This window comes from Bos mutus, chromosome 3 (genome assembly GCF_027580195.1).
Source record: "Bos mutus isolate GX-2022 chromosome 3, NWIPB_WYAK_1.1, whole genome shotgun sequence".
Taxonomy (NCBI): domain Eukaryota; kingdom Metazoa; phylum Chordata; class Mammalia; order Artiodactyla; family Bovidae; genus Bos; species Bos mutus.
In genome coordinates, this window is record NC_091619.1 from 89,354,315 (window position 1) to 89,366,779 (window position 12,465).

At 48.3% G+C, this 12,465-nt stretch overlaps 1 protein-coding gene across 1 annotated transcript in view; it reads left to right on the plus strand.

The window, feature by feature from the left end:
* Positions 1 to 5,669, plus strand: part of DHCR24 (24-dehydrocholesterol reductase) — a 36,197-nt gene extending 30,528 nt beyond the window's left edge. The window contains exons 7-9 of the mRNA XM_005905652.3: positions 837 to 1,034; positions 1,204 to 1,382; positions 2,830 to 5,669. Coding sequence (XP_005905714.1) covers positions 837 to 1,034; positions 1,204 to 1,382; positions 2,830 to 2,983 — 531 coding nt within the window. The 3' untranslated portion in view covers positions 2,984 to 5,669. The remainder of the gene's footprint in view (positions 1 to 836; positions 1,035 to 1,203; positions 1,383 to 2,829) is intronic.
* Positions 5,670 to 12,465: the final 6,796 nt, after the last annotated feature.

A 12,465-nucleotide genomic window follows, 5' to 3' on the forward strand; every position in this document is an offset into this window, starting at 1 on the left:
CGCTGGTCACCTTGAGGAAGATGGCAAGCTGGGAGCAGAGAGGACAATCATGAGCAGTGGCTCCTCCCGCATGGCAGTTGGAGGCACAGAAGAGGAAGGCCAGCCCTGCTCAGGGGGGTTTCCTGAGAGGCCAGCTTGGGGGAGGCAGGCGGGTGGCCCCATGAGGGGCCACAGGAACAAGAGGAAGCATCTAGTTCTGCCTAGAGTTGAAGATAGCTGTTGAGCTTGGCCTTGACAGGTGAGCAAGAACTTGCAGTTGTGTGTATGGAAGGATGGGGAGCAGTGACAGTTTAATAGGGGTGTCAGAGAAAGCCTCAGGAGATGCTGTCAACCGAAGGCTTGTGGGGCCTGCGCCAGACCTTTGCCACACACACTTGGCTGTGTGACCTTAGGGAAAGTTGCTTAAGCTCTGTGGGTATCCATCTGTCTCGGCAGTCAACAGCATTTATTTCCCAAGCATTTATGGAACACCTGCACTGTGTCCGCCACAGTGACCTCAACAACCAGAACAGCAACGATGGCTTCGTTGTCATCTTGCCCCAGGCTGAGTGCCTTCCATTTGGTATTCACCGTTCACTCTCACAAGTCCCATATTACAGATCAGGAAACTGAGCTCAGAAAAGTCAAGTCACCAGCCCACGGATATCACAACTCGTAAATGCCAGAGCCGGGAATCAAACCCAGATCCAGCTGGGTTAACCTTGGGTACCACCACTGCCCCTGCAGATAGGAGTGGACCCGTCATACTTCTGTGAAGCCCCCAGGGAGGTCCTGGCCCAGGGGGACACTGGGCCCTGCTGGGCTCCTTCTCTCCATCCCCAACCCTCATCTTTCAGGACATCATCCCCTTTGGCAACAACCCCATCTTCCGCTACCTCTTTGGTTGGATGGTGCCTCCCAAGATCTCCCTGCTGAAGCTGACCCAGGGCGAGACGCTGCGCAAGCTGTACGAGCAGCACCACGTGGTACAGGACATGCTGGTGCCCATGAAGTGCCTGCCGCAGGCCCTGCACACCTTCCACAACGACATCCATGTGAGTGGGGCTGGGAACTCAGCTGGGGCTTGCGGGGAGCAGGGGAGAGATGGCTGTTTGGGCAGCGGGGGGCCCCGGGCAGCCCTCCTCTGGTCAGGAGCGGGGTGGACTGGCTGCAAGCCTTCCACCTGTGGGAGGAAAAGCACTGACCTGCCCTTCCGGCCCCCAGGTCTACCCCATCTGGCTGTGCCCATTCATCCTGCCCAGCCAGCCGGGCCTGGTGCACCCCAAGGGAGATGAGGCCGAGCTCTATGTTGATATCGGTGCCTACGGGGAGCCACGTGTGAAGCATTTTGAAGCCCGGTCCTGCATGAGGCAGTTGGAGAAGTTTGTCCGAAGTGTGCACGGGTGAGCAAGTGCCCAGAGTGTGGACAGTGTCCTGGGAGGGTGCGGGAAGGCCAAGACACCAGCTCCTGGCCAGACCCTTGGGTGCTGAACGACCCCTCAGATTCAGGAAGGGAGTTGGGAGATTCTAAGGAGGTGGAATTACAGGTGTTCTTAGCCTTCCCTTATACCTGCATCCCCCGCCCCTCCACTGAGTATCCCAACAGTATACCCTAGCTGCTAGAGCCAGAAACCCAGGAGTTACCCTGCTCCCCACTGCAGGGCAGGCCATGGGAGTGCTTTAGACATAGCCAGGGGCTCCCGCTCCAGGTTGGAGACCAAAACTGAGGAGGGAAGACTCAGGACCATGAAAGCCACACAGAGGCCTGGACAGAGCATCGTTCAGAAATGTCCTGAAACAGACTGTAGGCGAATCTCAAAATAGTTATGCTGACTGAAAGAAGCCAGGAAAAAAGAGTACTCTGTGGTTCTATTTTCATATATATATATATATATATATATATGCTGTTTATATAAAATTCTGGAAAACACAGTTGAACCCATAGTGACAGAAGGCAGGTCTGCCTGGGGTTGTGGAGGGTGATGGATGGCACCAGGGAATTCAGGCTGTGAGGATGGCTATGGCTGTTGTCTGGACTGAGGTGACTGTTTCAAGGTTATAGACATTATATAACATCGAACTTATCAAGCTGTGGTTTTCCTTTTTAATGTATTTTAAAAATTTGCTTATTGTCTATATTTATTTTGTTGAAGTTTAGATGATGTACAATATTATATATTAGAGGTATACGATATAGTGATTCACAATTTTTAAAAGTCACGCTCTATTTATGGGCTTCCCAGGTGGCCCTAGTAGTAAGGAACCCGCCTGCTAATGTAGGAGTCATAAGAACCACGAGTTGGATCCCTGGGTTGGAAAGATCCCCTGGAGTGGGCATGGCAACACATACCAGTATTCTTGCCTGGAAAATCCCACAGACAGAGGAGCCTGAAGGGCTACTACAGTCCATAGGGTCCCAAAGAGTTGGACAGGACTGAAGCAACTTAGCATGAACACATGCCCTGTTTATAGTTATTATAAAATAGTGGGTCTATTTCCCATGTTATACAGTGTATCCGTATAGCTTTGAGCTATATGCTTTCATCATGTGCAGCTTATTGAATGTCAAAAAAGGGAAAGAAAGCGGCCTGGCAACTGCATCAGGGGAGCAGACATGCAGCACACTGCATCCTTCTAACTCTTCCTCTGCTGCCACCTAACACCCTGAGCCCAGACTCCCTGTCTGCAAAATGGGGTTAAAATTCATGCCCCAACCTCAACCACTAGCTTGTTAGTGGGGGGGTCAAACAAGAGAAATCCCCCAAAAGCTCGCCCTGCCCTGCACCCCTTTCCCCTCCTGGGGCCTCTGTGCCCCGCCCCTGAGCCCTCACCCCTGTGTCTGCACTGCAGGTTCCAGATGCTGTATGCCGACTGCTACATGGACCGGGAGGAGTTCTGGGAGATGTTCGACGGCTCCCTGTACCACAGGCTGCGGAAGCAGCTCGGCTGCCAGGATGCCTTCCCTGAGGTCTACGACAAGATCTGCAAGGCTGCCAGGCACTGAGCCGGAGCCCGCCCAGGAGGAGGCAGACGCGAGGGGGGACCCTGTCCCCAGGGCCAGAAGGCATCTACCCTTCACTCAAGCTTGGCTGCTCTGCCAGATCCACACTTTGAGAAAGAAACCCCTCCAGAGACACCCCCTACCCACATGGCCTTGACGGCTTGCTCCCAGCTTCCAGGGGCGGCGGGGTGGAGTGGAAAGGATGTGAGATTTGGAGTCAGACAAACCTGAGTCCAGTTCCCAGTTCAGCCACTCATTAGCTGTGTGACTCCAGGCGAGTCACTGAGCCCTTCTGAGCCCGACTCCTCATCTGTTGAAAGCTGTGGTGGGTAATGCTCCCTGCCTGCTGTGACATCTAAGTCAAGCACCCATTGCAGTAGACGTGCTAAAGAATTGACAGCTACTATTAGCGCAGCTTCCTGCTCAGCATGACATCAGACTAAAGTGCTTTGAATTCCGTGGTTGAGTCCGGGAAGGCTCCACATCAGGTTGCCCGGCTCAGGTTTGGTGGAAAGGGGTGCCCTGGAGTTGCTCTGCCATCACTTGTCAGCCAGAAGAGCTCCTCGCGGAGGGAAGGAAAGAAAGTTCCTTTCCATCGCTGGGCTCTTGGGAGGGCAACAGGTGGGGTGGGCGGGCCCAAGACGTGCTGTGCCAAAGTCAGGTCTGATTCCAAAGTTCCCTCTGTCTTCCTTGGTGATGCCCTGCCCCTTCTTCCTTCATGCTCAGGCTTGCAGGCCCACCGCAACCATTGCCCAAGTCCACTCAGAGAGGACCGTGTGCTTGGAGAAGACACTTCAGGGTGGAATCCTGTCTGGGCCTGGGGCAGGTGGGGTGAGTGGTTTTGGCTCTGAATTGAATCCATAGGACCTGGGCTCATTCTTGTCTCTCTACCCTCCATGCCGCTTGTCCTCAGACCCTGCTTCAACCTGCTGGGGTGTGTCCTCCACTCTGCAGTGGGGCTGGGACTCAGGGGTGGGGACCACACCAAGCAGGAAAATGGAGCCTGTCATCCTTAGGTCTCGTGGGGATCCTCACTGTGGCGCTGAAAGAAAACAGCATCAACTTGATTTCTCCAACCACTCATCCCCTCTTTTTTTTTTTTCCTTCCTCTCCCCACCCCCAGCTGTAGTTAATTTTAGTGCCTTACAAATCCTAAGCTCAGAGAAAAGTTAGCTTCGTGTCTATTCCAGAGGGAAGGAAACCTTCCCAGGCCCCTGCCCACCTATTAAAGCTTGGTTGTTTATGCAGCTCCATCTTAAGAACTGCCCAGCCTCAGCTGAAAACCCAGACTCTGAGAGGGAATTATGTAAGGGAATTAAGTGAGCTGGGCCAGGCAGTGATGTTCTGGAATAGAGGAGAGCACTGGCTGGGAGCTGGGAGGCCTGGGTTTCAGTCCTGGCTGTATTCTTCACAAGCTCTGCCTCCATGGACAAGTCATTTGTCCCTCTGAGCTGCAGTTTCCTCATCTGTCACATCCATGTACACAAGACTACCTGAGGCTCTTCTGCTTTAGAAGTGCACGGCTGTCTTAAACAGCCATGATTGCGAACCCCACGAGAAAGCCTCGTCTGCGTGGAAAGTCAGAGGGAAAGTAAATGGTCCAGGTGGGGGTTGTCTGCCATTTCAGATACTTCCTTCAGCCCACGGCCAGCTCTCATCTTTTCAGAAAGGCACATCTGTGGCCTGCAAGGAAGTGTCATTGTCACCACTGGTTGCCAGAAGCCTCCCAGGGTCACACTTTGGCTGCCAAGGCTCACTCCACGCACCCCAGGTTTGGCTCACCATGGTGTCTTGATGTGGTCCTGGGAGTGCCAGGTGCACTCGGGGCACTCAGAAGGCGGAGGAACCACTCTTACCCATTTGGCCTCTGGAGGGGGCATAAAATCAGAAACCTCATTTTCTTGCTTGTATGCAAAGCATGTGAACTCTGGCACTAGCTCCCCCAGTGAGGCCTGTGGGCTTCTTGCTCAGCGGTAAACTGATGATCCTACTTGCTGTAGAGGAAGGGTTAACCCGAGCAAGATGAGGCCCCATCCTTTCAGCAGTGGGGCCTCTGTCCCTGGACCCCTGGGAGTGCAGCCAGAAATGCCAGCAGCCTCTTGTCCTCAGTCCTACAAACCAAAATCCTGCCCTCCTCAGACCTTGCCCAGAACCTGGGGCTGGGAGGGAGGGTCTTGGGGTCACACCAGCCTCAGGGTCATGTTTTGCTTCAGTGATATCTTGCCTAGAAAGGGGCAGTCTTCCAAGCATGTCGAGCTGAGTTGCCAGCTCTTTCTTGCAGCCAGTCTTGTCACTATCCAGCCAGGTGGTGGTTTCAGGTGGAATTAAACTTGGCACGTGGTGGGGTGCAGGGAGCACGTGTGAAAAGTATAAGAAGAGGCCTCTCCCTTCCAGAACCCTGAGTTTCTTGGCTGCATGAAAGTTTTTCTGTAAGATCCAGATTCTAGCCAGTTTCTTTGGCTGGAAGGATGCATAATTAGCTGTTACGGGAAGGGAGGGGGTGGGGATGGGGGTGGCAGTGTGTGATGTGTGGTATTTTTCTGAAATCATGGGGACCACAGAGAAAGGCGTGGTCCCTCTATCAGGCTCTTACAGCTGCAGGTGCTGTGCCTGCTGTCCGGAACACTTCCTGTCCCTGTGGCTGTGTGGCTGCTCCTTCTGTAAAAATAAAAGTGTGACCTGGAAAGTAGCCTCTGTCATTTCTTGCTCTGGGGACCACGATGTGGAGGCAGTCCTGGTTCAAGCGCAGGCTCTGCCCCTCACCGGGCCAGTTTCCCTTTGAACCTGCACACCCAGGTCTGGATGATGGCATGGCGGAGGGACAGGTGTATTAGGGTAGAGGGGCCAGGGTAATTTTCTTCCCCATTTTTGAATTTCTATCTTTGTCACAATGATCTGGCATGGATGTTAATAATATCTTCCTATTTGCAGGGTAGAGAACAGACTACAGGGGGAAACTGGGAAGCTAGGAGACAAGTGAGAATAGGTGAGGTGATGACTCAAAGTGGGGCTGTGCTTTTTAAGGCATCAAACATGACTGTCAGAAGCTCTGGGCTGCAGTCCTGGCTTTGTCACTGGGATGACCTGACTAATTCTGGCAAATCAGTTAGTCCTGTTGAGACTATTTCCTCGTCTACAGACCAGTGGAGACTACTAACTGTCCACTAAAACCCACTCCTCCCTCTGAGCACAGCCCTGGCCCACACTCCCCAGCCTCCCTTGCCCTCGGGTGTGCTCTTGTGTTAAGAGTCTCTGCAAGACAATGTGAGCTGCAGTGGGAAAACCCTCTGTGAGGGTCGCCTGTCTTCTGGTACTTCTATGCTGGAGACAACCCGGCCATGGGTGGTGGCAAAGTCACATGGGGAAGGAGCCTGGATACCCTAATCGCTGTCTGGAAAACTGCCCACCAACCTGGACTTTGGTCTGGTCTGTTAGGGGAACAAGAAATAAACTTTTACTGTAGCTGTGTCACTGCCTATTCAGGACTACTTGTTAGAACAGATTCACTCACCCTCATTACATGAACAGAGATATAAGGGTTGAGTTTAGGGCAATAAAGCTTTATGCAAATCCTAGATGTACCTGATGGACATTGTCCTAAAATATATGTGATGTCAGGGTCCCATTCTACAGTCATTTGAGAGGAACTGTTTAGGAAATTCTTTTTCCAGGTGTTGAGTTTCACAAATCAGGATTTGTAAATTCTCCTTGAAGGAAGAGAAATCTTTTCATGTCCTAAAAACAGATTTTGTAGTTGAAGCCTTAAATATCACCTTACATATGAATAGCATATAACATAAAATATCTTCTTTAATCCTCACAGTCCTGTAACAAAAGCGGGTCAGTTTTATCCCCATTTTATAGATGAGGAAAGTGAAGCTCAGGAAAGGTCAAGTGATTTGCTTGGAGGCCACATCAAGGCTTTTTACTGAGTTAAACAAGGATGCAGACTCAGCATCTAGTCTTACAACAACAAAATGCTTCACGAGCCTCACCCGGAGCCAGCTGAGAGTAGCTCCAGGCCAGAAACAGTGAAAGCAGACCCTGGGCTGAGCCCCAGACGTGGTGGGGAATCAGGGATCTCTGCATGAACTCGGCTCAGAAAGGAAGTCGCTTAGGAATCAGCAGAGGATTCTGCTTTGACCCAGAGCAGTTCCTTCTGCCAGGGAACCATCTTGCCTGACCATGCCCTCAGCTACATGGGCCGTGTCCTGACACCATTCATGCCAGAGTTGCAACAATTGGTTCTCCAAAATTGGCTGATATAAGAAAGATCACGTGTGTGTGTGCATGTACACATACACACACACTACCCAAGTTGAATGTAGACGTATTTCAAAACTATGCTTTCTGGTCACGTCCTGGTGTTAAGACGGCCCACAGGTTTCTTCCTGTGGGACAAGTCTAGTTACTGCAGGTGACTGCCTGGCATGCTACGTTGGGAAAGACTGGGAGGCTTTGTTGAGGTCTGCTGCTGTGTAGTCTCTAAGTCATGTCTGACTCTTGCAACCCTGTGGACTGTAGCCCACCAGGGTCCTCTGTCCATGAGATTTCCTAGGCAAGAGTACTGGAGTAGGTTGCCATTTCCTCCTCCAGGGGATCCTCCCAACCCAGGGATCAAACTTGTGTCTCCCGCTTGGCTGGCAGATTCTTTACCACTGAGCCACCTGGGAAGCCCTTATGAGGTCTAGGAGGTGGCATTTTGATGCTATGGACTGAATGTTTATGTCCCCCCCACCCCAAATTCCTATGTTGATGTTCTAACATAGTGGAATCGGGAGATGGGGCCTTTGGAAGGTTAATTAGGCCGTGAGGTTGGAGCCCTCATGATAGGAGTAGTGTCCTAAGAAAACACGTGAACTAGCTAGCCCTCTCTGAGGGTACAAGATGTTCATCTGCAAACCAGGAAGAGTGCTTTCATTAGATCTTCCAGCACCTTGGTCTTGGACTTCTCAGCCTCCAAAACCATGTGAAATAAATTGTTGTACAAGCCACCCAATCTATAGTAATTTATTATAGCTGCCTGAACTGCCGAAGACAGATGGTTTGAAGATAGTTGAGACAAGGAACCCAGAAATAGCGGAATCCTTCTCTGCCCATCACACTCCTCCCCATGGGGTTTCCTTTAGGAAGCAGATCCAAGGAAATGATAAGGGGAAAATGGGGCACTGCAAGATGGTAGAAATAAATCCATATATATCTATTTATATCCATATATAGATAAAGAGATAGATTGATAGATCTGCTCCCAGTTCCTAACACTGAGCTCCTAAATCTCTTGGAATGTCCTGGGTGATGGCATGTCTTTTGCTCTAATGAGATGACTCTGGGTGGGCACCTGGATTGCTCTTGGATACGGGTGGTCACCAGAAAGACCAAGCCATGATTAGAAACTAGGAACTTTCAGCCCCTACCACCACCACCACCACCACCACCCCCATCTTCCAGGGAGGGGAGAGGGACTGCAAATGGAGTTAATGATTGATCATGCCTATGTGAGGAAACCTCTCTAAAAATCCCAGTATTATGGGGCTTTGGAGAGCTTTTGGGTTAGTGAATACACCCATGTACTGGGAGGAGGACACACTCCAACTCCACAGGAATGGAAGCTCCTGTGCTCAGGACCGTCCCAGACCTCACCTTATGTATCTTTTCATCTGTGTCCTTCATCATATCCTTTAGTACACATGTGCTGTGCTGTGCTTAGCAGTTCAGTCATGTCCAACTCTTCGTGACTCTCTAGACTATAGCCCACCAGGCTCCTCTGTCCATGGGGATTCTCCAGGCAAGAATTCTGGAGTGGGTTGCCATGCCCTTCTCCAGGGGATCTTTGAACCCAGGGTTCGAACCCAGATCTCCCACATTGCAGACAGATTCTTTACCATCTGAGCCACCTGGGGAAGCTTAGTACACATGTGAATATAAGTATTTTCCTGAATTCTATGAGCCACTCTAGCAAATAATGGAAACCAAGCAGGGAGGAGGTCATGGGACCCTCCAATTTGAAGCTGTGAGTAACTAGGGGATATACTACTTGCAGTTGGCATCTGAAGTGGGGGGCAGCCTTGTGGGACTGAGCCCTTAACCCTGTGGGATCTGATGCTATCTCCATGTGGTACTGTCAGAATTCAGTTAAATTGTAGGACACTCAGCTGGTGTCACAGAGAATCACTTGGTGTGGGAAAAATCCCACAATCTGGTGTCAGAAGTGTGAGTATTATGAGTGATAGTAAAGGAGGCATTGAGGAGGAAAGATTGGGTTTTTCAATGCAGGCACTTACTATCTGGACTGCTGCCGGAGAGCTCCCTGGTAAGTCGGGGCTTAGGCTGTTGACTGCACAGTCAACCCCTATTGGGGTGTGCAGGGAGAGACTGGACAGACAGGGAGTTGTGTGGAGTGGCACAGTGGTGCCCAAAGAGGAGGAGTGGGCAAGGTGACATACTGGGATGCTGGAAAAATACTGACGAGTGCTTTGGGTTAGGGTATCCCCATTAGTAGACCCTGAGACAAGGATTTGGTGTGACTAGTTTTATTTGGAAGGTGAAGAAAACACTGGGAGGGGGATGGGCAAGGATGACAGTCAATGAAGTCTGCATTATCAGCAGGCTACAGGACTTCCCTGGTGGCCCAGTGGCTAAGGCTCCTTGCTCCCAGTGCAGGGGTCAGGGTTCCATCCCTGGTCAGGGAACTGGATCCCACATGCTGCAACCAAGAGTTCACAAGGCATAACTAAAGATCCCGGATGCTGCAACTAAAGATCTTACGTGCCACGATGAAAATCGAAGATCCTGTGTGCTATAACTAAGATCTGGCACAGCCAAATAAACAATATTTAAAAAAAAAAAAAAAAGCTTACCACTGTGGGCAACTTGACTTTAATTGCACTGGAAAAAATTCTGAAAGCCTGTGTAAAACATGCCCCTCAAAGTTATATCCCACAGAGGGTGAGGGAGCTGGGTGTCTATATTTCAACTTTGATTGGTCCACAGCTTGAGAGCAGCTCCTGAAGGGTATTAATTCCGTGGCTCTTCCAACCTTCCATGAAAGCAAGCCTTCCATGGCACCAGAGAACCTTCTGCTCCATCATAAGTAGATGTCCCTTTTCAGTGTATGTGATGTTGGTAACACACAGTATTTTGGTATCTCACAGCAAAGTACTTGAGAACTGCCCAATTTAAAGTAGTACACAGGTTTTTCTTATACTCCTAACTTGCTGACTTTCTCTATGGTGACAGTGACTCTGAGTTATGTGGTAAGTTAAAGATATATTTTTAAATTATATTTATTCTATAAGATAAAGCAGTCTTCAAACAAGTTTTATTGTGTATATTTTTTAAACTTTTTTATTTTGTATTAATTTTTGATTTACAGAAAAGTTGCAATGACAGTAGAGTTCTCATATCCCCTTCCCCAACTTCCTCTGTTAATATCGTCTACATCACCATAGTGAAGCAAAGTGAAGTGAAAGTCACTCTCTTGTGTCTGACTCCTTGTGACCTGATGGACTATACAGCCCATGGAATTCTCCAGGCCAGAATACTAGAATGGGTAGCCTTCCCCTTCTCCAGGGGATCTTCCCAACCCAGGGATCAAACCCAGGTCTCCCACATTGCAGGTGGATTCTTTACCAGCTGAGCCACAAGGGAAGACCCATAACCATAGTATAATGATCAAAAATAAGAAATTAATATTGGCATAATATTAACTGAACCACAGACCCTACTTGAATTTCACCAATTTTAACACTAATGTTGCTTTTCTTTCCAAAATCCTGTCTAGGTTCCTACATTGCATTTAGCTGTTTTCTCCTTTGTTGCTGCTGTTGTTCAGTCACTAAGTCATGTCAACTCTGTGACCCCATGGACTGCAGGACACCAGGCTTCCCGTCCCTTCAGTATCTCCCGGAGTTTGCTCCTTAGTTTCTCCTAAGCTGTAAGGGTTTATTGAAATACAATTAACACATAATCAACTGCACATATTAGAAGTGTGCAGTTTGGTTAGTCTTGACATTTGTATGGATATACACAACTGTTTGTTCCTTGGCTTATTGATGGGCATTTGGGTTGTTTCCAGTTTGGGGCTACCACAAATGAAGTGGCTAGGAACATTTCTGTACAGTCTTTGTACAGACACATGCTCTCCTTTCTCTTGGGTAACTCTCAGGAAAGGAATGACTGGATCATGTGGTTGGTATATGGTTAACTTTTTAACTTGCCAAACTGTTTAAAAAAAAAAAAACAACAACTCATTTTAAAAATTTAGACTTGGGTGTGGTTTCTCCTTATTCTCCTGGGGTTATGATTCTCCTTTCATGCTGGTTGTAGGGCAACTTGAGATCTCATTTTGGGGTCTGTTCCCCATTACAGACAGTTATTCATTTTTTTAAATCTTAATTCTATTGTTAAGGTCACACACGTGGTTAATCTTGCTCCATCATTTTTCTTTGATAATAAACTATCCCTGAGTTTAGTGGATTTTGGGGGACGGGGGCCACACTGCAAGGCATGTGGCTCTTAGTTCCCCAACCAGGGATCTAACCTGCACCCCTTGAAATTGAAACGAGGAGTCTTAACCACTGGTTCACCAGGGAAGTCCCTTGCCAAACTTTTCCAAAGTGGTTTATAACACATATTACTTTGGTATCTCATGGCAAAGTCCTTTATCAGATATATTTTCTCCCACTTTGTGGCTTGTCTTTCCATTCTCTTAACAGTGTCTTTGAAGAATAAATTTTAAAAAATTTAATTGTCCAATTTAACTATTTGTTCATACCGTACCAAAGTAGGATCTATAAAAGAACAAATACAGTTGACCCTTGAATAGTATGGGAGTTAGGGTCTCTGACCCTCTGTGCAGTCAAAACGATGTATAACTTTAGAGTCAGTCCTCTGTATCCACAGATAACTCACACTTGAACTGCTGGACCCACACAGCTCAACCTTTGTTGTTCAAAGGTCTACTGTTCATTTATATCTAAGAAATTTCTGCCTAACCCAAAGTCCAAAAGTTTTCTTCCCATGTTTTCTTCGGGAAGTTTTATAGTTTAGGTTTTACATTTAGGACTGTGATTCATTTTGACTTTTTTTTTCTATGCTGTGAGTCACTGATTACAATTCATTGTTTTTTACATATTGATATTTGATAGTTATAGCACCATTTGTTGAAAAAACTATTCTTTTACCACTGAATTGTTTTTGTACCTTTGTTGAGAATCAGTTGTCCATAGATAAGTGGGTCTGTTCCTGGATTCTTCATTTTATTAATTCATCTATCCTGATCCCATTCCACACCAGGGAGGAGTAAGGTAATGTTTGTCCTCCAGCTTTACTCATTTTTTTCAAAGTTATTTTGGCTATTTTCTGTCTGTTGTTTTTCCATATAAGTTTTAGGAGCATCTTGTCAGTTTAAAAAATATTACTGGGACTGATCAGTATTGAATTAAATCTATAGATGATATAGGGGAACTGACATCTTAAGAACAGAG